The sequence below is a fragment of the Gobio gobio genome (assembly GCF_949357685.1).
Source record: "Gobio gobio genome assembly, chromosome: 23".
Classification (NCBI taxonomy): domain Eukaryota; kingdom Metazoa; phylum Chordata; class Actinopteri; order Cypriniformes; family Gobionidae; genus Gobio; species Gobio gobio.
Genome location: NC_137119.1, coordinates 43,651,765 through 43,679,028, shown reverse-complemented (window position 1 = coordinate 43,679,028; position 27,264 = coordinate 43,651,765). Strand labels below are relative to the sequence as shown.

The window sequence follows — 27,264 nt, the reverse complement described above, 5'->3', positions numbered from 1 at the left end:
TACCAAAAGTACTGACCTATCGGTAAGCCCCGCCCCCCTTAGTTACTGTTGCTAACTTGGACAAACAAACGGAGTTGCTATATCTTACAATGACAGCTGCCAGTGTGAAAACCTTATCCCGAGATGTTTTTGGACACAGAATGTAGCGAATTTCCCGTTCGAATGATGACCAAACTTTACTGAAGTTTATTACATTGTTTTTCACAAAAAAACAAAAACAAAAACAAAATTGATTGTAAGAGCTGAACAAACAAAGCATAAGAAGTGCGCATTAACATCTCTCTCCGTTGCATTATCATTAACACACACAGCAAATTACACAAAAACACTCAAACAACTCACAGTAAACACACATACACAGAGCTTATGACTTTTCAGGGGTGCTAATAAACTGTAAACTTTGTACCTGAAAACATCTCCGATAAACTGCATGCAAGCTCTTCCTTTCACTACCCGTAGACTAAAACACCCGTCAAAATAGGAGATAATGTAGACCTTAAACATATCTAAACTCACAGAAATATAAAAAATATATACAAAAATGATGTGGCACAGAAGGACCACCTCTCGTCGAGGAGCATTCAAGTGGGACTTAAATATATAAAATATTTTAAAATAAATGTGGGAGATTAATTTGGAAGCTAGGATTTACAGATTCAATGAATGTACATATAACCAGTTTAATATGGAGAGGTACTGAAATGCAGACCTTCGTTTATGTGTTTTGACCAACACTGTTAACGTTACATGACGTGAGAACAGTTAGTTATTTCGGTTTGTACGTTAGCAGGGAATCACTAACTTTAATCGTAACTTAATGAGAGTGTGACCACCAGAAAATCCTCTCAGGATCGCTGGAGTCAGTGTTGCAGTTCCTCAGACACAACATTTAGCATTTCTGTAGCATAAACACCATCAAACCGATGAGAGCTTCAGATTTTCCAATGCTTCTCTATGGCACTGAAACCTAAAGATGTCCGAGTTCTGGTCCCAGCGCAACTGATACTCAACTGCTATTGGCTCATCTGCGTTCGAGGGGCGGGGCTTACCGATAGGTCAATTGGATCCCTGAGTTCAGGTGTTCAATCCCTTCATGGCCACAGGTGTGTAACTCCAGCTCTAGGCCTGCAGACGCTTCTACACACATTAGTGAGAGAATAGGCCGCTCTCAGGAGCTCAGAGAACCGTGATCAGTGGACACACCTGTGCAATAAGTCCAAATATTACACTAAATATTCCACGCTCAACTGTTAGTGGGATTATAACAAAGTGGAAGCGCTTTAGCCATGAAGTGAAATCCCAGAGCGGGGTCAGCGCATGCTGAGGGTCACAGAGCGGGGTCAGCACATGCTGAGGGTCACAGAGTGGGTCAGAGCGGGGTCAGCACATGCTGAGGGTCACAGAGCGGGGTCAGCACATGCTGAGGGTCACAGAGCGGGGTCAGCACATGCTGAGGGTCACAGAGCGGGGTCAGCACATGCTGAGGGTCACAGAGCGGGGTCAGCGCATGCTGAGGGTCACAGAGCGGGGTCAGCACATGCTGAGGGTCACAGAGCGGGGTCAGCGCATGCTGAGGGTCACAGAGCGGGGTCAGCACATGCTGAGGGTCACAGAGCGGGGTCAGCGCATGCTGAGGGTCACAGAGCGGGGTCAGCACATGCTGAGGGTCACAGAGCGGGGTCAGCACATGCTGAGGGTCACAGAGCGGGGTCAGCGCATGCTGAGGGTCACAGAGCGGGGTCAGCACATGCTGAGGGTCACAGAGCGGGGTCAGCACATGCTGAGGGCCACAGAGCGGGGTCAGCGCATGCTGAGGGTCACAGAGCGGGGTCAGCGCATGCTGAGGGTCACAGAGCGGGGTCAGCGCATGCTGAGGGTCACAGAGCGGGGTCAGCACATGCTGAGGGCCACAGAGCGGGGTCAGCGCATGCTGAGGGTCACAGAGCGGGGTCAGCGCATGCCGAGGGTCACAGAGCGGGGTCAGCTCATGCCGAGGGTCACAGAGCGGGGTCAGCGCATGCCGAGGGTCACAGAGCGGGGTCAGCGCATGCTGAGGGTCACAGAGCGGGGTCAGCACTTGCTGAGGGTCACAGAAGGGGCCAACTTTCTGCAGATCAAGAGCTCCAGACCTTCAAACTCCTGTGGCCTTCAGATGAGCTCAAGAACAGTGTGTAGAGCTTCATGGAATGGGTTTCCATGACCAAGCAGCTCATCCAAGCCTTACATCAGCAAAGCATGGGATGCAGTGGGGTAAAGTGCGCCGCCACTGGACTCTAGAGCCGTGAGACGTGTTCTCTGAGTGACCAATCACGCTTCTCTGTCTGACAATCCTATGGACGAGTCTGGGTTTGGCGGTTGCCAGGGGAACGGGACTTGCCTGACTGCATTGTGCCAAGTGTAAAGTTTGGTGGAGGGGGGATTATGGGGTGGGGTCGGCCCCTTAGTTCCAGTGAAAGGAACTCCCAAGACATTTTGGACAATTTCATGCTCCCAACTTTGTGGGAACAGTTTGGGGACGGCCCCTTCCTGTCCCAGCATGACTGACCAGTGCACAAAGCGCCGCTCCATAAAGACATGATGAGGAGTTTGAGTCAGGAACTTGAGTCCTGACCTCAACCCGATAGAACAGCTTTGGGATGAATTAGAGCGGAGACTGAGAGCCAGGTCTTCTCATCCAACATCACAGATGCGCTTCTAGAAGAATCCCCATAAACACACTCCTAAACCTTCCCCAGAAGAGCTGAAGCTGTCAGAGCTGCAACTCCATATTAAACCCTACGGATTAAGAATGGGAAGCTCATGTGTGTGTAAAGGCAGCGTCACAACACTATCTGCTTTCATAAGTGGTATATTCCTGGTTTCTCAGTTCTAAATCTGCTCCTCTCACTGTTTGGTTTCACATGTGTCGGGCAGTGAAGCAGTGAATAGCCTTGCATCAGAAATGAGCCAGTTAGAGAACAGGCAGCAGATGCTGGAAATAGACTGACCGTTGTCCAGGCAACAGCTCCGGTCAGAGATTGTGTCCCAGATGGCTGTGGAGTGACGGCCTGGACGTCTCAGACCCTCAGCAGCCCTTGAGGAAGCTCTCAGACCCCACGTCTCCTCTGGGCTCCTGCAGAGATCGCTTCAAAAACAGCATAAAAACACTGCCTTCAGTTTCTCCAACATGTGTTCTTCTTCTTCCAGTCCAAAATTAAATTACCCAATTTGCATGTTTTGCTGCCGGCTCGAGTAAATGTCACTCCTCACTGTGGGATTGGTCCTGTTAACTCCAGTAATAAACACACACATTCATTTCTGTGCCTTTGGCTGCAACAAACTGAATTACACAAATATTAAAATAGATTCAAACAGTCACTCTTTTGAGAGATTTTAAAATCACGGACTGTGAAAACTCACACACTGCACCGTCACATATACCCAGCAAAGGCAAATAATACAAAACGGTCATGGTTTGGACAAACAGGACGTCCCGTTTTGAGCTCATGCCATTGGTTTAGTCAATGTTTTCATGTTGAGCTGCTCAGAAAACAATGCTTGGGAATAGAGTGCAACAGTCGGGTTGTGGAAGTAAAAACTCATTCATTTTCTTCATACGATAATAGATTTTTAACGATAACTGAGGGTTGGACGATATGGCTGAAACCTGTATCATGATATAAGTGTTTCATATCGGTCGATATCGATAATTATTAATATTTTTATGACCTATTTAAAATAAGAAAAATATTTTACATTTAAATTTTTATTTTAAACGTAACCTTCTTCTGATTATAATCCCCTCAGTTATAAAGGCAGAAATGTCAACACAACCACGGAAAACACTCTAATAATTCAAAGTCTAAAATCACAATAACACAATTATCTCTTAAAGGGTTAGTTCACCCAAAAATGAAAATTCTGTCATTAATTACTCACCCTCATGTCGTTCGACACCCGTCAGACCTCCGTTCATCTTCGGAACAGAAATGAAGATATTTTAGTGTAAATCTGATGGCTCTGAAAGGCCTCCATTGGCTCACTCTCAAGACCCATAAAAGGTACTAAAGACGTCGTTACAAAGTCCATCTCACTACAGCGGCTCTACAATAACTTTATGAATCGGCGACAATAGTTTTTGTGCGCAAAAAAACCCTAAATAACGACTTACATAGTGATGACGATTTCAAAACACGGCATCATGAAGCTTCGAAGCGTTATGAATCAGTGAGTCGAATGATGATTCGGATCGCGTGTCAAATCGCCAAACTGCTGAAATTTGGCGATTCAAACACCTGAATCGACTCAGTGATTCATAACGCTTAGGTGAACTAACCCTTTAAAATTAAGGTGCATTGCCTCCATTAATTTTTTTTTGTACCGTTTAGAGCAGGGGTCTCCAACTCATTTTACTTGGGGGCCGCTGGAGGTAGACTCTGGGTCAGGCTGGGCCACATCAAGTATTACACATAAAAAGTGTTTCCAAGTATTAAAAAAAAAAGTAGCACAACTGATCCAATCTTCTCAATTTTTATTATTAACAGTTCTTCAACATGAATGTTTCTTCTGAACATGAACTGTTCCTCTGAATTTGAACTAAATATAGCCTATAGAAATTAAATCATATAATATGAAATAATGAATGATTTTAATTTTATTTAAATAATAGACTAATTCACAGCAAGGCCGTAATCAGGTCAAACAGAACAGTGAGCGAAATTCTAGGTCTAATTCTAGTTGGGAAATAATCTTTTTGGGACTATTTGTAAAAAATATTTGCATTAATTTGCGTCAAATATATTATTAGTCCCGATATTCTTTGCGTGAGTGAACAAATACATAAATCCGCGATTTACTTACGGATTCTCTTGTGGTCTGGTGGTAGAATTTTTGTCAACCGTGTCAAAGGTTCCGGTTCTAATCCGCTCTCATGTAGTTTTTCTTCATAAAAATCAAAGATGTTCATCAATGATTGTATAATAAGACCATGGACACATTGCATTTTGTTTGGTGATTTCACCGGAAAGAATAGAGTCTCTCTCAGCAACGGCATTAAAGGATTAGTTCACTTTTAAATCAACTTTTGCTGATAATTTCCTCACCCCCATGTCATCCAAGATGTCCATGTCTTTCTTTCTGCAGTCGAAAAGAAATTAAGGTTTTGAATGAAAACAGTCCAGGGTTTTTCTCCATATAATGGACTTCAGTGGGACCCAAACGGTTCAAGGTCCAAATGACAGTTTCAGTGCAGCTTCAAAGGGTTTTAAACAACACCAGACGATGAATAAGGGTCTTATCTAGCCAAACCATCAGTTTCTGTGAGAAACCGAGCAGTATTTATGCTTATTTTACCTCTTATCAGACAAACGTGATCGTCTATATAATAACTTCCGGAGAGTGAGGTCAAATTTGATCGTGGTCATAGATGTATACGACATTAACGACTGCATGGATGAGGCATCTACTATCGATATATCTATAGCCACGATCTAATTTGACCTCACTCTCCGGAAGTTATGGCGGAGCTCAGAGACGATCGCGTTCGTTAGATGTCTTACCAACCGCACAGACCGAGCAAGCCAAAACAAAACTGTGAATGTCGTGAGCCATTAGTGGCCACCAGAATCGTTGCTTTATTAAACTGCTAGTGCGGTTTAGTCCTGGATGACAAGCAATGTTGGAACAATGACCCCATTGGAGGACCTCGGATCTTAACTCCTCCGGAACGAACAAACGACTCGGTGGGCCGCCGGGCGGAAGCATTACCTCTTCTAAGGCCACCTTGACCTTCGATTCGATCTCCCATGTGAGTGTGGAGATAACTATCTTCTCTGGCAAAATACACTCGGGAGTAACCGGGCGTTCGGAGGCATCAAAAATATGAGATAAAGAGTCGGGTTTGATGTTTTTGGACCCGGGGCGGTACGAGAGAACAAAATCAAAACGTCCGAAAAAAAGTGCCCACCGAGCCTGCCTGGAGTTGAGTCTTTTAGCAGATCTAATATATTCAAGGTTCTTATGATCCGTCCATACAATAAAAGGTACCCCCGACCCCTCAAGCCAATGACGGCACTCCTCCAACGCTAACTTGACGGCCAACAACTCTCTGTTACCAATGTCATAATTACGTTCGGCAGGTGTAAGACGATGAGACAAAAACGCGCACGGGTGCATCTTGTCATCCGAGGAAGAGCGCTGTGAAAGAACTGCTCCTACCCCCACCTCTGACGCGTCGACCTCTACCACGAACTGACGTGTGGAATCAGGGGCAACTAAGATGGGAGCCGAAACGAAGCGACTTTTCAGTTTGGCGAATACAGCCTCAGCCGTATCGGACCACCTGAACGTCGTTCTGGGAGAGGTCAAGGCAGTCAGAGGCGCGGCTAGTTGGCTGAAGTTGCGAATAAATCGCCGATAGAAATTGGCAAACCCCAGAAACCTCTGTAGGGCCTTACGGGAATCTGGACTTGGCCAATCCATCACAGCCATAACCTTGTCAGGATCCATGCGCATTCCCTCCGATGACACGATGTACCCTAAAAAAGGAACAGACTGTGCATGAAACGCGCATTTCTCCACCTTGACAAAAAGCCCATTCTCTAGCAAACTCTGAAGCACTCGTCTGACGTGTTGAACATGTTCCTGGAGAGACGAAGAAAAAATCGAAATGTCATCCAGGTAGACATATATGAATTGGTCAACCATGTCTCTCAACACATCATTGACGAGTGCCTGGAAAACCGCTGGGGAGTTGGACAGCCCGAATGGCATCACCAAATATTCAAAATGCCCCCTGGGGGTGTTAAATGCTGTTTTCCATTCATCCCCCTCACTAATGCGAACCAAATGATAAGCGTTACGTAAGTCCAACTTCGTGAAGATGGATGCTCCCTGCAACCTCTCAAAAGCTGAAGACATCAACGGCAAAGGATAGGTATTCTTTACCGTGATGTTATTCAGCCCTCGGTAATCTATACAAGGTCGCAGAGAACCATACTTCTTCCCCACAAAGAAGAACCCCGCCCCCGCTGGAGAAGAGGAAGGACGGATGAATTTGGAGGCTAGAGAATCAGAAATATATTTCTCCATGGCCTCCCTCTCTGGAATATAAAGAGAGTAAAGTTTGCCCTTAGGCGGAGACTTACCTGGGAGTAAATCTATAGCACAGTCATAGGGACGATGCGGAGGAAGAGAAGCAGCACGGGACTTACTGAACACTTCCTTCAGGTCGAAGTACTCCAGGGGCACATTCACGTTCACGTGAAAAACAGAACGAGACACAGACGAACAAGCAGATACAAGACAGGACTCATAACACTTATTACTCCACGCAGACACAGAGTTGTGTCCCCAGTCAACCCTTGGGTTATGTAACTCCAGCCAGGGGTGACCGAGGACAACGGGAGCCAAAGGGGAGTCCAGGATGAAAAAGGAAATGAGCTCGGTGTGGTTGCCTGAAGTGATGAGTATGAGTGGTTCTGTGGTGAATGATATATCCGGGAGTACTTGTCCGTTGAGTGCGTTGACAGAAATGGTGTTCTTGAGTGCAATGGTGGGTATGCCGAGCTTGAGCGCAAGAGCAGAATCAAGAAAGTTACCTTCCGCTCCCGAGTCGAGAAGTGCTTGCCCACAGCAGTCTCACCGGAAGGAGAGTGGAGGTTGAGGTCTTTTCCACGGAGATCCCGCCCGACAGTAGCCTTCTCCTTACTGCCGGGCGTGGTCTTTTACCGGGCAGGAGTCTAGCAGGTGTCCAGCCCCGTCGCAGTACAGGCAAAGACCACGGGATCTCCGTCTCGCTCTCTCCTCCCGGGAGAGCCGAGCTCGACCCACCTGCATGGGCTCCGGATCGAAAGTGTAGCTGACCGCATCCGAAGCGCTGGCCTGAGGGCATTCGACACTCCCGTACTGTAGTTCCATCCTGGATCCATCTCTCAGTCGGCTCAGACGAGCGTCCACCCTCAGCGCGAGTTCGATGAGACCATCAATCTTCTCCGGAAGATCGATGGTGAAGATCTCCTTCTGGATGCGGTCAGCCAGCCCATGCAGGAACATGTCCCACTGTGCCTCCACGTTCCATTTGCACTCGGCGGCCAGTGTGCGGAACTCGATGGAATAGTCCGAGACCGAGCGGTTACCTTGACGAAGGTCGGCGAGTTGACGTGCAGTCTCTCTTCCTGCCACCGCTCAGTCAAACACACTCCTCATCTCCGCCGATAGCATCTGGAACGAGGAACAGCAAGGATGTTGATTTTCCCACGCCGCCGTCCCCCACAATGCTGCTCGTCCGGAGAGAAGCATGAGGACGAACGCCACCTTGGATCTCTCTGTGTTGAAAGTCTGAGGTTGTAGAGCAAAAAACAGGGAACATTTTGTCAGAAAAGCTCTACAGTAATTACTCTCACCGGCATAACACTCTGGTGTGGGTAGGCGTGGTTCCGGTTGGCGCGGTGTAGATGGTGTGGTGGGACTCGACAGTGGGTTGGGCACAGCGGGACTGGCGAGTTGTTGCATCTGTTGGGTCAGCTCGGACACCCGTGCCACCAAGGTCTGAACTGCCTGTCCTGTAGCAGTTAAATTCGCCTCCTGCTGGTTCATTCTATCATTGCTGCTGGTCAGGAAGGCGTTGATATCAGAAGCACCTGCTGAATCCATTCTTGGTCAGAGCGTTCTGTCACGTAAACTCAGAGACAGGATTCAATTGCAAGTAACTCAGTCTTTATTGACACAAAGATCGCTGGTAAGACAAAGTCTCAGAACGGTGAAGAAATCCGGATCAGACGGAGCCGTGAGAGAAGTCCCTTGGCAGCACGGGCAGGCTGTGAGCAGCCAAGACTCGGGAGAACGGCGAGGAGAATCCGGAAAGGGATCCACGAACCACCAGGACACAGGAACAGCAACCGACGGGGAGACACACAAGGGAACATCCAACAACGCTCTGACAAAGACAATGGAGAAACAGAGAGACTAAGTAGGGTGAAGGTGATGAGTTGCAGCTTGCACTGATGACCAGCCACAGGTGCGTGATGAGCCAATCCCAGGCTCCGCCCCAACACGCACCCAAGAGTGAAACAGGGAATCCATGAACCGTGACAGCACGACATTCGCAGTTTTGTTTTGGCTTGCTCGGTCTGTGCGGTTTGTAAGACATCTAACATCTAACGAACGCGATCGTCTCTGAGCTCCGCCATAACTTCCGGAGAGTGAGGTCAAATTAGATTGTGGCTATAGATATATCGATAGTAGATGCCTCATCCATGCAGTCGTTAATGTCGTATACATCTATGACCACGATCAAATTTGACCTCACTCTCCGGAAGTTATTGTGGAGCTCAGAGACGTCTGTTAAGAGGTAAAATAAGCATAAATACTGCTGGGTTTCTCGCAGAAACTGATGGTTTGGCTAGATAAGACCCTTATTCATCATCTGGTGTCATTTAAAGCCCTTTGAAGCTGCACTGAAACTGTCATTTGGACCTTGAACCGTTTGGAGCCCATTGAAGTCCATTATATGGAGAAAAACCCTGGAATGTTTTCATCCAAAACCTTAATTTCTTTTGGACTGCAGAAAGAAAGACATGGACATCTTGGATGACATGGGGGTGAGTAAATTATCAGCAAAAGTTTATTTAAAAGTGAACTAATCCTTTAAGCGATAGATTGACGCGCTCGTCTGTGTGTGAGGTGAAGACTGTGCAGTGCGCACGAGCCAAAAGAGAACGTAAACCCCACCTACTTTTATTTGATTGGCCATCATTTTGACATTTACGAGCGCTGTTAGACCACATTCGTTTCAACTGTCTGATCAGCTTCGTTCGTCTGTTCCTGTCAATCACGTGGTGTCAACCAGTTATACTGCACGAGGGAGGGGCGAGCCAACTCTCTCTCTCTCTCTCACACACACACACACACACACAAAGGAGGCAGCAAGCGCGGCAAGTGCTGCACACGCAACGATTCAGCAAAAAGGTGCTTTTCAGAACAAAGCGTGGGCCGCACTAACACTAAACTTAGATGTCAAGAAGTGGGCCACAAAATATCATCCTGCGGGCCGCGAGTTTGAGACCCCTGGTTTAGATGCTTTGTCATAAGGCACTGATGCAGAGTAACATTTCCTCTCCAGTCTTTTCAAAGGCTGAATCCAAAATCGCCCTCTATAATATCCTTAAATAGGGCACTATTTGAGGGGACAGCCATTTGTAGTGGTGTCCAAAACCATAGTGGACGTTATTGAGTGCACTCATTCAATCCCACAATGCACCGCAATAACAAGTGTACAGCTGATGTACACACAGCGGCTGTCCGAATTTGCTTCAAGTGAACTGTATTAGTGGACTAAAGTAGGGAAGTAGGGTTTAGGGGGGCGATTTCGGATTCAGCCAAAGTCAAGAATAGCACAACGGCGAGCGCATCGAGTATAAACACGTCCCAAACGAAAGAGGCGCGCGCTGTCAGCGGAGGAGCCAGACGAAAGTATAAACAAGGCTGGTAAAACAAGTGTGTGGTCTTGCATAATTTGCAGACGACATTGGTCTGACTACGGTCAGACTTATACAATCCAAAAAACTGCCATACTGGCGAGCCGACTTGTTTTCCTGTTCTATCAACAATATCCTCGCTCGCTGAGGCGCTCATTTTCCACTCATCACTCCACGCCGGTTCTGTTACTGAAGAATCAACACGAGACAACGAAATGGCGCAACCAAACATGATACTGTTACATGATTGGCTGTTAGCCTGTCACTCCCTACGTTGCTTGGTTACCAGAGAGTGAGTGCCTTTGTTATGCAACCAAACTTGCTTCACAACCTATGGTTTCTTCCGATAAAGAAAAAAAAAATTTACAAAAGTTTTATCGAATGCATTTTTTATTGATATCTATTACGTGTCTATCGCGATACATATTGTTATCATTTTATCGCCCAGCCCTACGATAACTTGTAAACCTTGAGAACCAGTGCCCGGTTGCATAAAGCACCTTAAGTTTTTCCCTCAAGTATGAACTTAAGGGGCGATTTCCCCTTACCTAAGAGAATAACTTAAGGGAGTTGCATATAATCTCTTAAACGGTTCTCTTAGGTAAGGGAACATTTAAGTGTTTCACGGCAGCGATCCTGGATTCACGTTATAAAAGTCTTGTTGCCATAGATATGCAAAACACTAACACTAATGCTGCGTTCACACCAAAAGTGAATAGAGCGTCAAATTCACGTCTAGTTTGATGCTTGAACTTTGAATGCATTTGCGCGTCCAAAGCGAGATGGACACGCGTATAAAGCAAGCGTTTGAAGCCAAATTGACGCGCGTCCTTTTGCGCTTTTCATAGTGGTTGCGTGGCCGCGAAATTGAAAAATACTACTGTAATTGTGTCACGACATGTTCAAGTCAAGTCAAGTTCATTTATTCGTCTCCCTTGGGAGAAATTTGGTTTAGAGACAGGGTACTGCTGCATAGGCAGACATAAAACATATAGACAACATAAAACATAAAACATCCAACAAAGGAGAGGGTACATAACTGGCAACCAGATGGGGACCAAAGTGCAAGAGGATCAAGCTTGATGTTGTTTTAAGAGTTGTTAAGTTAGAGAATGTAGTTGTTTAAAGTTCAAATCTGTGGTTTATTTGTAAAGATAGCGCCTATTTAAAAATGTTGTGAGATCCCGGCGATCGCCTCGCACGCATGTAACCCGTCTGGAGCAGCCTCACCTCAGCTAGTCCTCCTGACTTTAGCCACTGGTAAATGAGAAGTGTTTAAATACACAATCTATAGCTTCGGTTCTATTATATGAAGACATTAATGACTTATGACGTCAAACGACTTCTTTAATGATGTGAGTTTTTCTTCATCTCATTCAGAAATGTACGTATGACTGCAGGTGTTCAGTGTCAGTGAATCAGTAAATCGGTGTATTCTTGCAACAATTTTTCATCGCTAAGATGGTCCAAAGGGTTCTCCCTATCCCTAAAAACTCTTCTTGGCACATAATGATCTTCAGCTGGTTCATAAATTCAGCCATGTCGTCTTATTTTTGTCCGTGTTACTATAAAGGTTACGATTTTCAAACCTTAAGTTATACTTAGAGAAATGAGCGTTAAGGGGTTTATGCAACACTTTTTAAGGGATTAATTAAGTGAAAAAACAGCATTTAAGGGGAATTCTAAGTGTTTATGACGTTTAATTTAAAGAAACCCTTAAGTAACACTTAAGGGTTTTTTTCTGCAACACCCTTAGGTTTAAGGGAAACAAAAGGGCGAACTTAAAGGAAAATTACACTTAAGGTGCTTTATGCAACTGGGCACAGTCCATCAGGCTCAAGTTTTGGCCGGTCAGAGTCCAGATATAAACTCTATAGTGAATTTTTGGTCTCAAACTAACTCGGAGACGTTTTTCAACTAGTTTGAATCCATTAACATTGAGTGGAGCAACACTGTAAAAAGTTACCCGGCTAAGTCTACAGTATTTGTGCAATTCTTGCTACTTTCCTGACTAGTCATTTGGGATTCAAAGGGTTAAGACCATTAAATATTTTGCCATTTTTGGCTTGGCCCATTTAGATTTTCCCAGGAGAATAACAAGCCAAACAACAAAACACAATATTCATTATATTACCTCTGTTTTACTCCATCTTTGGCTGTAAATGGCTCCGGGCACCTCTGGCCCGTGTGGAGTCTGTCACAGTCAGCATCCATCCATCTCACAGGAGAAGAGTCACGTACGCCGAGCTATTCTGAGCCACCCATATCCTCCACATCATTTCTCTCTCTCTGTTTCCCAGGGTGAAGTGAAGGTGCTGGAAGCGGAGGACTGCTGCCCTGTGTGCCGGAGAGAGTATCCAGGTGAGAGTCAGGAAACACACAGTCACTAATAGAGAAGAGTGAGCTGATATTTGTCAGCAGTTCTGCCACAGGCACATGTAGTACACATCATTAAGCACACGGGAGCTTTAGCTCTGGCACTCCGAGTTTGAGTTAAACTACAGCCGAGGAACTGCTTTCAAGAGATTGCAGGATCCTGAAAATTCCTCTCGGTTGAAAGAATCCGTTCAGATCATTTGTGCAGTTTAAAATGCTGACTTGTGGAAAAAAAGTTTCAGGAGTAACGACTGCATTAACATGCAGGAGCAAATCTTCTAAATCAGTGGGAGAGCTGCAGAAAACATCACTGAACGTGAATAATAAACTACTACTAACCATATCACCGTAAAGATAGAACAGCAAACATAAGCATATATGAAGGAACATGTCTGATAATAACAAACTTTATCAATACATTTTCATTTGTTTGTAAACATGCACAATTAACATGCACATAACTAACATACTTTACATGCAATAACTAACACACTTAACATGCACATAACTAACATACTTAACATGCAATAACTAACACACTTAACATGCACATAACTAACACTCTTAACATGCACATAACTAACACTCTTAACATGCAATAACTAACACACTTAACATCCACATAACTAACACTCTTAACATGCAATAACTAACACTCTTAACATCCACATAACTAACACTCTTAACATGCACATAACTAACATACTTAACATGCAATAACTAACACACTTAACATCCACATAACTAACACTCTTAACATGCACATAACTAACATACTTAACATGCAATAACTAACACTCTTAACATGCAATAACTAACACACTTAACATCCACATAACTAACACTCTTAACATGCAATAACTAACACTCTTAACATCCACATAACTAACACTCTTAACATGCACATAACTAACATACTTAACATGCAATAACTAACACACTTAACATGCACATAACTAACACACTTAACATGCAATAACTAACACACTTAACATGCACATAACTAACACTCTTAACATGCACATAACTAACATACTTAACATGCAATAACTAACATACTTAACATGCAATAACTAACACACTTAACATGCAATAACTAACACTCTTAACATGCACATAACTAACACGCTTAACATGCACATAACTAACACGCTTAACATGCAATAACTAACATACTTAACATGCAATAACTAACACACTTAACATGCACATAACTAACACACTTAACATGCAATAACTAACACACTTAACATGCAATAACTAACACACTTAACATGCAATAACTAACACACTTAACATGCAATAACTAACACTCTTAACATGCACATAACTAACACACTTAACATGAAATAACTAACACTCTTAACATGCACATAACTAACACGCTTAACATGCAATAACTAACACACTTAACATGCAATAACTAACACGCTTAACATGCAATAACTAACACGCTTAACATGCAATAACTAACACGCTTAACATGCAATAACTAACACGCTTAACATGCAATAACTAACACGCTTAGCATGCAATAACTAACACACTTAACATGCAATAACTAACACGCTTAACATGCAATAACTAACACGCTTAACATGCAATAACTAACACGCTTAACATGCAATAACTAACACACTTAACATGCACATAACTAACACGCTTAACATGTATATAACTAACACACTTAACATGCACATAACTAACACGCTTAACATGCAATAACTAACACGCTTAACATGCAATAACTAACACATCTAACATGCACATAACTAACACACTTAACATGCACATAACTAACACACTTAACATGCACATAACTAACACACTTAACATGCAATAACTAACACACTTAACATGCACATAACTAACACGCTTAACATGCAATAACTAACATGCTTAACATGCAATAACTAACACGCTTAACATGCACATAATTAAAACGCTTAACATGCAATAACTAACACGCTTAACATGCACATAACTAAAACGCTTAACATGCACATAACTAACACGCTTAACAGGCAATAACTAACACTCTTAACATGCAATAACTAACACACTTAACATGCAATAACTAACACACTTAACATGCAATAACTAACACTCTTAACATGCAATAACTAACATGCTTAACATGCACATAACTAACACACTTAACATGCAGTAACTAACATGCTTAACATGCAATAACTAACACACTTAACATGCAATTACTAACATGCTTAACATGCAATAACTAACATGCTTAACATGCAATAACTAACACTCTTAACATGCAATAACTAACATGCTTAACATGCAATAACTAACATGCTTAACATGCACATAACTAACACACTTAACATGCAATTACTAACATGCTTAACATGCAATAACTAACATGCTTAACATGCAATAACTAACACTCTTAACATGCAATAACTAACACACTTAACATGCAATAACTAACACTCTTAACATGCAATTACTAACATGCTTAACATGCAATAACTAACATGCTTAACATGCAATAACTAACACACTTAACATGCAATTACTAACATGCTTAACATGCAATAACTAACATGCTTAACATGCAATAACTAACACTCTTAACATGCAATAACTAACATGCTTAACATGCAATAACTAACATGCTTAACATGCACATAACTAACACACTTAACATGCAATTACTAACATGCTTAACATGCAATAACTAACATGCTTAACATGCAATAACTAACACTCTTAACATGCAATAACTAACACACTTAACATGCAATAACTAACACTCTTAACATGCAATTACTAACATGCTTAACATGCAATAACTAACATGCTTAACATGTGATAACTAACACTCTTAACATGCAATAACTAACACACTTAACATGCAATAACTAACACTCTTAACATGCAATAACTAACACACTTAACATGCAATAACTAACACACTTAACATGCCATAACTAACACACTTAACATGCAATAACTAACACTCTTAACATGCAATAACTAACACACTTAACATGCAATAACTAACACACTTAACATGCAATAATTAACACTCTTAACATGCAACAACTAACACACTTAACATGCAATAACTAACACTCTTAACATGCAATAACTAACATGCTTAACATGCAATAACTAACACACTTAACATGCAATAACTAACACACTTAACATGCAATAACTTAACATGCAATAATTAACACACTTAACATGCAATAACTAAAACGCTTAACATGCAATAACTAACACGCTTAAAATGCAATAACTTAACATGCAATAACTAAAACGCTTAACATGCAATAACTAACGTGCTTATCAAGCAATAACTAACACACTTGACATGCAATAACTAACATGCTTAACATGCAATAACTAACATGCTTAACAAGCAATAACTAACACACTTGACATGCAATAACTAACATGCTTAACATGCAATAACTAACACTCTTAACATGCAATAACTAACACACTTAACATGCAATAACTAACACACTTGACATGCAATAACTAACATGCTTAACATGCAATAACTAACACACTTGACATGCAATAACTAACATGCTTAACATGCAATAACTAACATGCTTAACAAGCAATAACTAACACACTTGACATGCAATAACTAACATGCTTAACATGCAATAACTAACATGCTTAACAAGCAATAACTAACACACTTGACATGCAATAACTAACATGCTTAACATGCAATAACTAACATGCTTAACATGCAATAACTAACATGCTTAACATGCAATAACTAACATGCTTAACATGCAATAACTAACACACTTAACATGCAATAACTAACGTGCTTATCAAGCAATAACTAACATGCTTAACATGCAATAACTAACATGCTTAACATGCAATAACTAACGTGCTTATCAAGCAATAACTAACATGCTTAACATGCAATAACTAACACACTTAACATGCAATAACTAACGTGCTTATCAAGCAATAACTAACACACTTAACATGCAATAACTAACACACTTAACATGCAATAACTAACACTCTTAACATGCAATAACTAACACTCTTAACATGCAATAACTAACGTGCTTATCAAGCAATAACTAACATGCTTAACATGCAATAACTAACATGCTTAACATGCAATAACTAACATGCTTAACATGCAATAACTAACATGCTTAACATGCAATAACTAGCATACTTAACATGCAATAACTAATATCTATACCTTATCACTATCATCTTTTCAAACAAGATTATTTTGCATATTTTGGCTCTTAAGCAGTTAATTGTGATGCTAACACATTTTAATGTTTGATTGTAAGGACTTTTTGTATGACATTTAACACTGTGAATATTAAAGTCAACATGAAATGCTATTCGACCCCGTAATATAACATCTTTCTGAGGGTATTTATTAATTGGATATTTAGCGAGGGGAAAAATTGTACACAATTTGATTTTATCCATCATTGATTGGCTTCTGAGGTGAAGCAAGTTAATGAAATATTTCAAAACCAAAACATTTTTCTTAATAAAAGCATGCACAGATGATCTGTGCACAATAAGAAGACTGTACTAAGAAAGAAAACGTGATTTTAAAATGGAATTTTTAATGCTAACATAGAGTTTCTTCTTAACTTTAAAAGCAGCAATCTCATCCTGTATGTGCTTCTATTAATCCTCGGCTCTCTCTGCTCCTGTCCCATTTTCTCCCGTGAACATCCCTTCCTGGTCTCCAGAGGATCCTGTTGCCGAGTGCCGTCGTCACACTGAGGTCAGGAACATCACCAAGGGCGACTGTCGCCTGGACAACGTGGAGGTCAGCTTCTGCAGAGGGCGCTGTTTATCCAGGACTGATGTCATTCTGGAGGTGCGTGTCGTTTGTCTCTCTGTATGATCTGAGAAGTGCTGCATGAGTTCTGAGTATTTCTACTTATGTATTATGTGTTATAAGTGCATCAATGTAGCCACCAATCAGGCATAACATTATGACCACTGACAGGTGAAGTGAATAACACTGATGATCTGTTAGGTGGGTGGGATATATTAGGCAGCAAGTGAACATTTTGTCCTCAGAGTTGATGTGTTAGAAGCAGGAGAAATGGGCAAGCGTAAGGATTTGAGTGAGTTTGACAAGGGCCAAATTGTGACGGATAGACGACTGGGTCAGAGCATCTCCAAAACTGCAACGAGTTTGAGGCTTTGACTTGGCCTCCAAATTCCCCAGATCTCAATCCAATCGAGCATCTGTGGGATGAGCTGAACAAACCAGTCCGATCCACGGAGGCCCCACCTCGCAATTTACAGGTCTTAAAGGATCTGCTGCTAACATCTTGGTGCCAGATACCACAGCACACCTTCAGGGGTCTAGAGGAGTCGACGGGTCAGCAAAAGAGGGACCAACACAATATAAGGATGTTTTATATACAAGAGAAATCAGCCATCAAAATATTATGTTGTACAGTTGAAAAGATACAAGAAAAAAAAACTATTTGATGTAATATTTCCTGACATCATTCATTAAACCATTGATGATTGCTAATAAGGGAAACATCTTACAGTGTATAACAGTTATTTATGATGCCTTATGTTGTATATAACAGCAGATTTATGAACACTAAAGCGCCACATTTATCTGGCTTGTGTTCTTTGTTCTTGATTTAAATGTTTCATCAGTTGCTGCAACTATTTTAAAATGTGTTTGAAATGGAAACTTCTGTCAGGTTGCCATGGAAACCAGTCTGCACACTCCAGCTTTAACGCCAAAACTCACACCTCTTTTTTCTCCCCCTTCACATCTGCCCTCTTCTCTTGCGTCTCATGTTCGTCTCTCTCTCTCTCTCTCTCTCTCTCTCTCTCTCTCTCTCTCTCTCTCTCTCTCTCTCTCTCTCTCTCTCTGATGGAGTGGAATCCTGGGATCATTTAGAGCGTTTCCTCTCCGGAGAGAGAGAGAGAGAGAGAGAGAGAGAGAGAGAGAGAGAGAGAGCGGGCCAGTGGCACTGGAGCAAATGTAGTGTGAAGACGATCTGGATTGTTATCCGTGGGTTTGTCTGACCTGCCCTCTCTCTCTCTCTCTCTCTCTCTCTCTCTCTCTCTCTCTCTCTCAGGAGCCGTACCTGCAGGCGTTCTGCGACTGCTGCAGTTACAGGCTGGACCCGCAGAACCCGGTGCGCTTCCTCAGTCTGCAGTGTGCCAGCGGAGACGTCGAGCCGGTGGTTCTGCCCGTCATTCACAGCTGCGAGTGTACCAGCTGCCAGGGTGGGTAAATGAGCCAAGGGAACACAAAAACACAACTTCTGATCCCATGTTATTAGGCAGAATGTCCATGCTTCTGTTTTCCATACCGGGAAAGTGGACACTCTAAGAAATGCTGGGTTAAAAACTACCCAAGTTGGGTTGAAATGGACAAACAAAGTGATGTTTGCCTTACATGCTGGCCGGTTTTATTTAACCCAACACGAGGGAGTTCACGTACGGGACATTTAGGCCCAATAAACGGACAAGGGAGTTCACGTACGGGACATTTAGGCCCAATAAACGGACAAGGGAGTTTACGTACGGGACATTTAGGCCCAATAAACGGGACAGGGGAGTTAATGTACGGGACATTTAGGCCCAATAAACGGACAAGGGAGTTCATGTACGGGACATTTAGCCCCAATAAACGGACAAGGGAGTTCACGTACGGGACATTTAGGCCCAATAAACGGACAAGGGAGTTCACGTACGGGACATTTAGGCCGAATAAACGGACAAGGGAGTTCACGTACGGGACATTTAGGCCCAATAAACGGACAAGGGAGTTCACGTACGGGACATTTAGGCCCAATAAACGGGACAAGGGAGTTCATGTACGGGACATAGGCCCAATAAACGGGACAAGGGAGTTCATGTACGGGACATTTAGGCCCAATAAACGGGACAAGGGAATTCATGTGCAGGACATTTAGGCCCAATAAACGGGACAAGGGAGTTCATGTACGGGACATAGGCCCAATAAACGGGACAAGGGAGTTCATGTACGGGACATTTAGGCCCAATAAACGGGACAAGGGAGTTCACGTACGGGACATTTAGGCCCAATAAACGGGACATGGGAGTTTACATACGGGACATAGGCCCAATAAACGGGACATGGGAGTTTACATACGGGACATTTAGACCCAATAAACGGGACAAGGGAGTTCACGTACGGGACATTTAGGCCCAATAAACGGGACAAGGGAGTTTACGTACGGGACATAGGCCCAATAAACGGGACATGGGAGTTTACGTACGGGACATTTAGGCTCAATAAACGGGACATGGGAGTTTACATACGGGACATAGGCCCAATAAACGGGACATGGGAGTTTACATACGGGACATTTAGACCCAATAAACGGGACAAGGGAGTTTACGTACGGGACATTTAGGCTCAATAAACGGGACATGGGAGTTTACATACGGGACATTTAGACCCAATAAACGGGACAAGGGAGTTCACGTACGGGACATTTAGGCCCAATAAACGGGACATGGGAGTTTACATACGGGACATAGGCCCAATAAACGGGACATGGGAGTTTACATACGGGACATTTAGACCCAATAAACGGGACAAGGGAGTTTACATACGGGACATTTAGACCCAATAAACGGGACAAGGGAGTTCACGTACGGGACATTTAGGCCCAATAAACGGGACAAGGGAGTTTACGTACGGGACATAGGCCCAATAAACGGGACATGGGAGTTTACGTACGGGACATTTAGGCTCAATAAACGGGACATGGGAGTTTACATACGGGACATAGGCCCAATAAACGGGACATGGGAGTTTACATACGGGACATTTAGACCCAATAAACGGGACAAGGGAGTTTACGTACGGGACATTTAGGCTCAATAAACGGGACATGGGAGTTTACATACGGGACATTTAGACCCAATAAACGGGACAAGGGAGTTCACGTACGGGACATTTAGGCCCAATAAACGGGACAAGGGAGTTTACGTACGGGACATAGGCCCAATAAACGGGACATGGGAGTTTACGTACGGGACATTTAGGCTCAATAAACGGGACATGGGAGTTTACATACGGGACATAGGCCCAATAAACGGGACATGGGAGTTTACATACGGGACATTTAGACCCAATAAACGGGACATGGGAGTTTACGTACGGGACATTTAGGCTCAATAAACGGGACATGGGAGTTTACATACGGGACATTTAGACCCAATAAACGGGACATGGGAGTTTACATACGGGACATAGGCCCAATAAACGGGACATGGGAGTTTACGTACGGGACATTTAGACCCAATAAACGGGACAAGGGAGTTTACGTACGGGACATTTAGGCTCAATAAACGGGACAAGTGAGTTCATGTGCAGGACATTTAGGCCCAATAAACGGGACAAGGGAGTTCACGTACGGGACATTTAGGCCCAATAAACGGGACAAGGGAATTCATGTGCAGGACATTTAGGCCCAATAAACAGGACAAGGGAGTTCACGTACGGGACATTTAGGCCCAATAAACAGGACAAGGGAGTTCACGTACGGGACATTTAGGCCCAATAAACAGGACAAGGGAGTTCACGTACGGGTCATTTAGGCCCAATAAACAGGACAAGGGAGTTCATGTACATATATAAAAAAATATATGAATGTGAATCACATAAACTAAATTGCTCATTCTCTACAAAATGTTTTATTAAGCTTTACTCATTTAAAATTATTAATAATATGAATCAATTTAATTTGAGGGAAATGTACTATCAATGGAAATGTGTAAATCTTGAAAAAGGCTTTTTTGAACTACAACTTTTGCCTCAATAAACTCCTAATTACGGATTATTAACTGGTAGTTGTTACGTTTAGGTAAGGGATGTAGAATATGGTCACGCATTAATATGTACTTTATAAATACTAATAAACAGCCTATCCTAGTAATATGCATGATTATAACTAGTTAATATTGAGAATTGAACCCTAAAGTGTGACACAAATGTGCATATTTGAACCAGTTATAGTTCATATCAACAGACATTTATCATTAACTTCATTCATGGATGTACATAAATCACTCGTGATCAGCTCTGAAGGGCATGCGGTATTTCCACAATTCATAACCAAAGCATCATGTGATCATGCTGGTAATGCACGCTGTGTTTCCAGCAGGCCTGATGTCATTAGGCTTGTTCTCGTCAGTGTTTAGTCATTCATCAATGTGATCGATCTCATTAGCTAATTGAATCTGTGGGACTTCACTTAGAGGGGGGGCATTTTTTATTGCTCCATCACGGAGCCATTTCATGCAGATTGATATTTACAGATACACTTTGAAAACAAAGCCGCAAAATTTGCTCTAAAAATGCCTTAAAATGAAATGATGTTTGAATAGCAAACTGTGGGCACAGAAGAGATTTCAAGAACGACGAGACGAGCTCAAATCAACTGTGGATTTTCTGTGCCAATTATTAAGCAAACTGAACATGGATCATAATTCAAATGTCACTGTGAATTGTTCTGTGTGAATGCGTGTGTGTACTGTTGATGAAAAACAGCCCTAACTCTTCCTAGAACACTTATTTAGCCAGTTTGCACGACCACAACATTTCCCATAATTCACCACAAGCATCAGTTACACGCGTAATGTGCTTCCTTTGCTCTTTATTGTGTTGCACTGGCGCTAAAAGCTTCCTGTCTTTGTTGAGAAGTGAAAACCAGAGAAATATGAAACTTGTCATGTTCATTTTATTCCAAGCAAAAACACTGTCGTCACATCACGACTTCTCACAGACAGATGAATATTTGTTTGTTTGAACTGTTTGCAGTTGCATTTATTAATAAATATATGATTATGCATTACATAAATTATGTTCTACCTCAGTATTGTTATGTTTTCCAGAACAAATATCTAAACATTCTGAAATCAAGCATTTATTTAAGATGCAAAATAACACCAGATATTATATTGTTTTTTGGTGGAGGGATGTATCAAAATTAAAGGCACAATATGTAATTTTTCATGTCTTACTGAACACAAAGGCGTGTCTTGACTCTTGAGTGGGCGGAGCTTTTATTCTCTTACTCAACACAAAGGCGTGTCTTGACTCTTGAGTGGGCGGAGCTTTTATTCTCTTACTCAACACAAAGGCGTGTCTTGACTCTTGAGTGGGCGGAGCTTTTATTCTCTGACTCAGTACAAAGGCGTGTCTTGACTCTTGATTGGGCGGAGCTTTTATTCTCTTACTGAACACAAAGGCGTGTCTTGACTCTTGAGTGGGCGGAGCTTTTATTCTGTTACTCAACACAAAGGCGTGTCTTGACTCTTGAGTGGGCGGAGCTTTTATTCTCTTACTCAACACAAAGGCGCGTCTTGACTCTTGATTGGGCGGAGCTTTTATTCTCTTACTGAACACAAAGGCGTGTCTTGACTCTTGAGTGGGCGGAGCTTTTATTCTCTTACTGAACACAAAGGCGTGTCTTGACTCTTGAGTGGGCGGAGCTTTTATTCTCTTACTCAACACAAAGGCGTGTCTTGACTCTTGAGTGGGCGGAGCTTTTATTCTCTTACTCAACACAAAGGCGTGTCTTGACTCTTGAGTGGGCGGAGCTTTTATTCTCTTACTCAACACAAAGGCGTGTCTTGACTCTTGAGTGGGCGGAGCTTTTATTCTGTTACTCAACACAAAGGCGCGTCTTGACTCTTGATTGGGCGGAGCTTTTATTCTCTTACTGAACACAAAGGCGTGTCTTGACTCTTGAGTGGGCGGAGCTTTTATTCTGTTACTCAACACAAAGGCGTGTCTTGACTCTTGAGTGGGCGGAGCTTTTATTCTCTTACTCAACACAAAGGCGCGTCTTGACTCTTGATTGGGCGGAGCTTTTATTCTCTTACTGAACACAAAGGCGTGTCTTGACTCTTGAGTGGGCGGAGCTTTTATTCTCTTACTCAACACAAAGGCGTGTCTTGACTCTTGAGTGGGCGGAGCTTTTATTCTCTTACTCAACACAAAGGCGTGTCTTGACTCTTGAGTGGGCGGAGCTTTTATTCTCTTACTGAACACAAAGGCGTGTCTTGACTCTTGAGTGGGCGGAGCTTTTATTCTGTTACTCAACACAAAGGCGTGTCTTGACTCTTGATTGGGCGGAGCTTTTATTCTGTTACTCAACACAAAGGCGTGTCTTGACTCTTGAGTGGGCGGAGCTTTTATTCTCTTACTCAACACAAAGGCGTGTCTTGACTCTTGAGTGGGCGGAGCTTTTATTCTCTGACTCAGTACAAAGGCGTGTCTTGACTCTTGAGTGGGCGGAGCTTTTATTCTCTTACTCAACACAAAGGCGTGTCTTGACTCGTCAGTGGGCGGAGCTTTTATTCTCTTACTCAACACAAAGGCGCGTCTTGACTCTTGATTGGGCGGAGCTTTTATTCTCTTACTCAACACAAAGGCGTGTCTTGACTCTTGAGTGGGCGGAGCTTTTATTCTCTGACTCAGTACAAAGGCGTGTCTTGACTCTTGAGTGGGCGGAGCTTTTATTCTCTTACTCAACACAAAGGCGTGTCTTGACTCGTCAGTGGGCGGAGCTTTTATTCTCTTACTCAACACAAAGGCGCGTCTTGACTCTTGATTGGGCGGAGCTTTTATTCTGTTACTCAACACAAAGGCGCGTCTTGACTCTTGAGTGGGCGGAGCTTTTATTCTCTTACTCAAAACAAAGGCGTGTCTTGACTCTTGAGTGGGTGGAGCTTTTATTCTCTTACTCAGCACAAAGGCGTGTCTTGACTCTTGAGTGGGCGGAGCTTTTATTCTTTTACTCAACACAAAGGCGTGTCTTGACTCTTGAGTGGGCGGAGCTTTTATTATCTTACTCAACACAAAGGCGCGTCTTGACTCTTGATTGGGCGGAGCTTTTATTCTGTTACTCAACACAAAGGCGTGTCTTGACTCTTGAGTGGGCGGAGCTTTTATTCTCTTACTCAACACAAAGGCGTGTCTTGACTCTTGAGTGGGTGGAGCTTTTATTATCTTACTCAACACAAAGGCGCGTCTTGACTCTTGATTGGGCGGAGCTTTTATTCTCTTACTGAACACAAAGGCGTGTCTTGACTCTTGAGTGGGCGGAGCTTTTATTATCTTACTCAACACAAAGGCGTGTCTTGACTCTTGAGTGGGCGGAGCTTTTATTCTGTTACTCAACACAAAGGCGTGTCTTGACTCTTGAGTGGGCGGAGCTTTTATTATCTTACTCAACACAAAGGCGCGTCTTGACTCTTGATTGGGCGGAGCTTTTATTCTCTTACTCAGCACAAAGGCGTGTCTTGACTCTTGAGTGGGCGGAGCTTTTATTCTCTTACTCAACACAAAGGCGTGTCTTGACTCTTGATTGGGCGGAGCTTTTATTCTCTTACTCAACACAAAGGCGTGTCTTGACTCTTGAGTGGGCGGAGCTTTTATTATCTTACTCAACACAAAGGCGCGTCTTGACTCTTGATTGGGCGGAGCTTTTATTCTGTTACTCAACACAAAGGCGTGTCTTGACTCTTGAGTGGGCGGAGCTTTTATTCTTACTCAACACAAAGGCATGTCTTGACTCTTGAGTGGGCGGAGCTTTTATTCTTCTGCTCATGCATGTGTGTAACGCAGCGCTGTTTTATCATATCACACACATTTGATTTTTTTGCAATGCATCATGATATATTTATTATTAAATGCAACTGCTAACAGGTCAAGCAAATAAGTATTAATCTGCCTTCGAGAAGTTTTTGCTGAAACTGTAATTATGATGTGAATTTGACATGAAAATGGACAATTTCATATTTTCCTCTTACCAGGGACTAAATGTTGCTGACTCTGATTCAGGGACTATTCAGGCACATTCAATGTTTTTTTTAGAAAGGTATGAATCAAGAATGCAGGATAAAATATTCCCAAAATCCGTCAAATTCATCTGCTTTTCCCTCTCCGCAGGTGGAGACCTGTCGAGGCGCTGAATGGCCGCTGATGAATGCAGAGAGAGATGCTTCGTCCGCTCTTTATGTAGCTTGTCATTATATGACTGAATCTTTCCTATTTAATATTTCCTGAAGCTCTACGAGATCTACAATCTGTACAGCCTTTAAATTATGTTTGGATTTATCACTTTTTCAGTCTTTGTTATGGTGTATTTTCTCTTAATTATTATTATTATTATTGCCAAAGACAGTCTTCTTTCACTTGTCATGACAACTGATTTCTTGGATGAATGTTTGTAGCAAATTATTGTATTATAAAAATGCAATTTGACTAAAGTAGACTGATTTTTTTTCTTCTGTGGTTTGATATAAAACATCATATTTCTTTACTTAAAGCCTTTATGTAGCCTATAAATGCACAAGTATTTTTAATGCATTAATTATGCCTTATAATGCACCTTTAGAAAATATAATGCATTTTAACTTTGGCTACAGTTATTTATGAATAGATATAATGCACACTCTAAAAAAAAAAAAAGGTTCTATGGCACCAAAAATGGTTCTTGGCTCGTAATCATCACCTTTTTTAGTGCTATATAGCACCAATTTTGGTGCCTCAGTGGTTCTTCAGAGGTGCTATATAGCACCTTAGTCAAAGAACCAGTGAAAAACCAAAGTTGGTGCTATATAGCACTAAAAAAGGTTCCCCTATGATTACGAGCCAAGAACCATTTTTGGTGCCATAGAAACTTTTTTTTCTCAGAGTGCATTATAAAGACTTTAAGTGTATATATTTATGTCTAAATGTGCATCATTTCATCTTAAATGCATGGTCTTAACCACTGGAAAATCTTCTCATACTAACTAACTCATTTAATTAATTTAATGACTTTGAGTTTTAAACCGTTTTCTTCATTATTATGCAATTCAAGATGATTGAGAAAATCAATTTTGGTAATTTTTACTGATTTTAATGCAGCAATTAAACTAACCTTTCTTTGGTAACAGTGAGTTTATTTATTAGTGTGGCAGTTTATTGAACACACATGCATTCATTATGTCCCATTTGCACCTTGTGTGTCACGTGTGATCACTGAATGAAAGGGATGGATGGGGAGGAGGATGCTGGGATGCTTCAAAGACAGTCTGGCTAAATATGGACAAAAGCGCCGCGCCCGCTTGCGAAGCCCTGATTTCACTGGGATTTTGCTGAAAATGTCCAACTCCACTTATTTTGCGTCTTAGTCTAATTAGCATGAAGTTGCAAAATCGCTGTTGTTGCCCTAAAAACCTCCGCGCAGACGCAGAGTATCGCTGAAATGTCCACGAGGAGCGTCTTTTGTCTGCACGCGCGTGACGGCGCAGGGAAACCCCACGTCCGCGACGCGTGCACCGACGATGACGTAGTATCATGTACAGTCTGACAGCGCGCGACACCGCCGAAGGTGGAAAACAAAGCGCAAAAGCTCACGCGCGCAACTGTCAGGTGAGT

General features: G+C 42.6%; 1 protein-coding gene across 1 annotated transcript in view; it reads left to right on the top strand.

Moving 5' to 3' along the window:
• sspo (SCO-spondin) overlaps positions 1 to 19,087 on the top strand; it is a gene marked incomplete at both ends in the record, with an annotated part of 194,732 nt that extends 175,645 nt beyond the window's left edge. The window contains 3 exon segments of the mRNA XM_079806852.1: positions 12,755 to 12,815; positions 17,561 to 17,691; positions 18,929 to 19,087. Coding sequence (XP_079662978.1) covers positions 12,755 to 12,815; positions 17,561 to 17,691; positions 18,929 to 19,087 — 351 coding nt within the window.
• Positions 19,088 to 27,264: the final 8,177 nt, after the last annotated feature.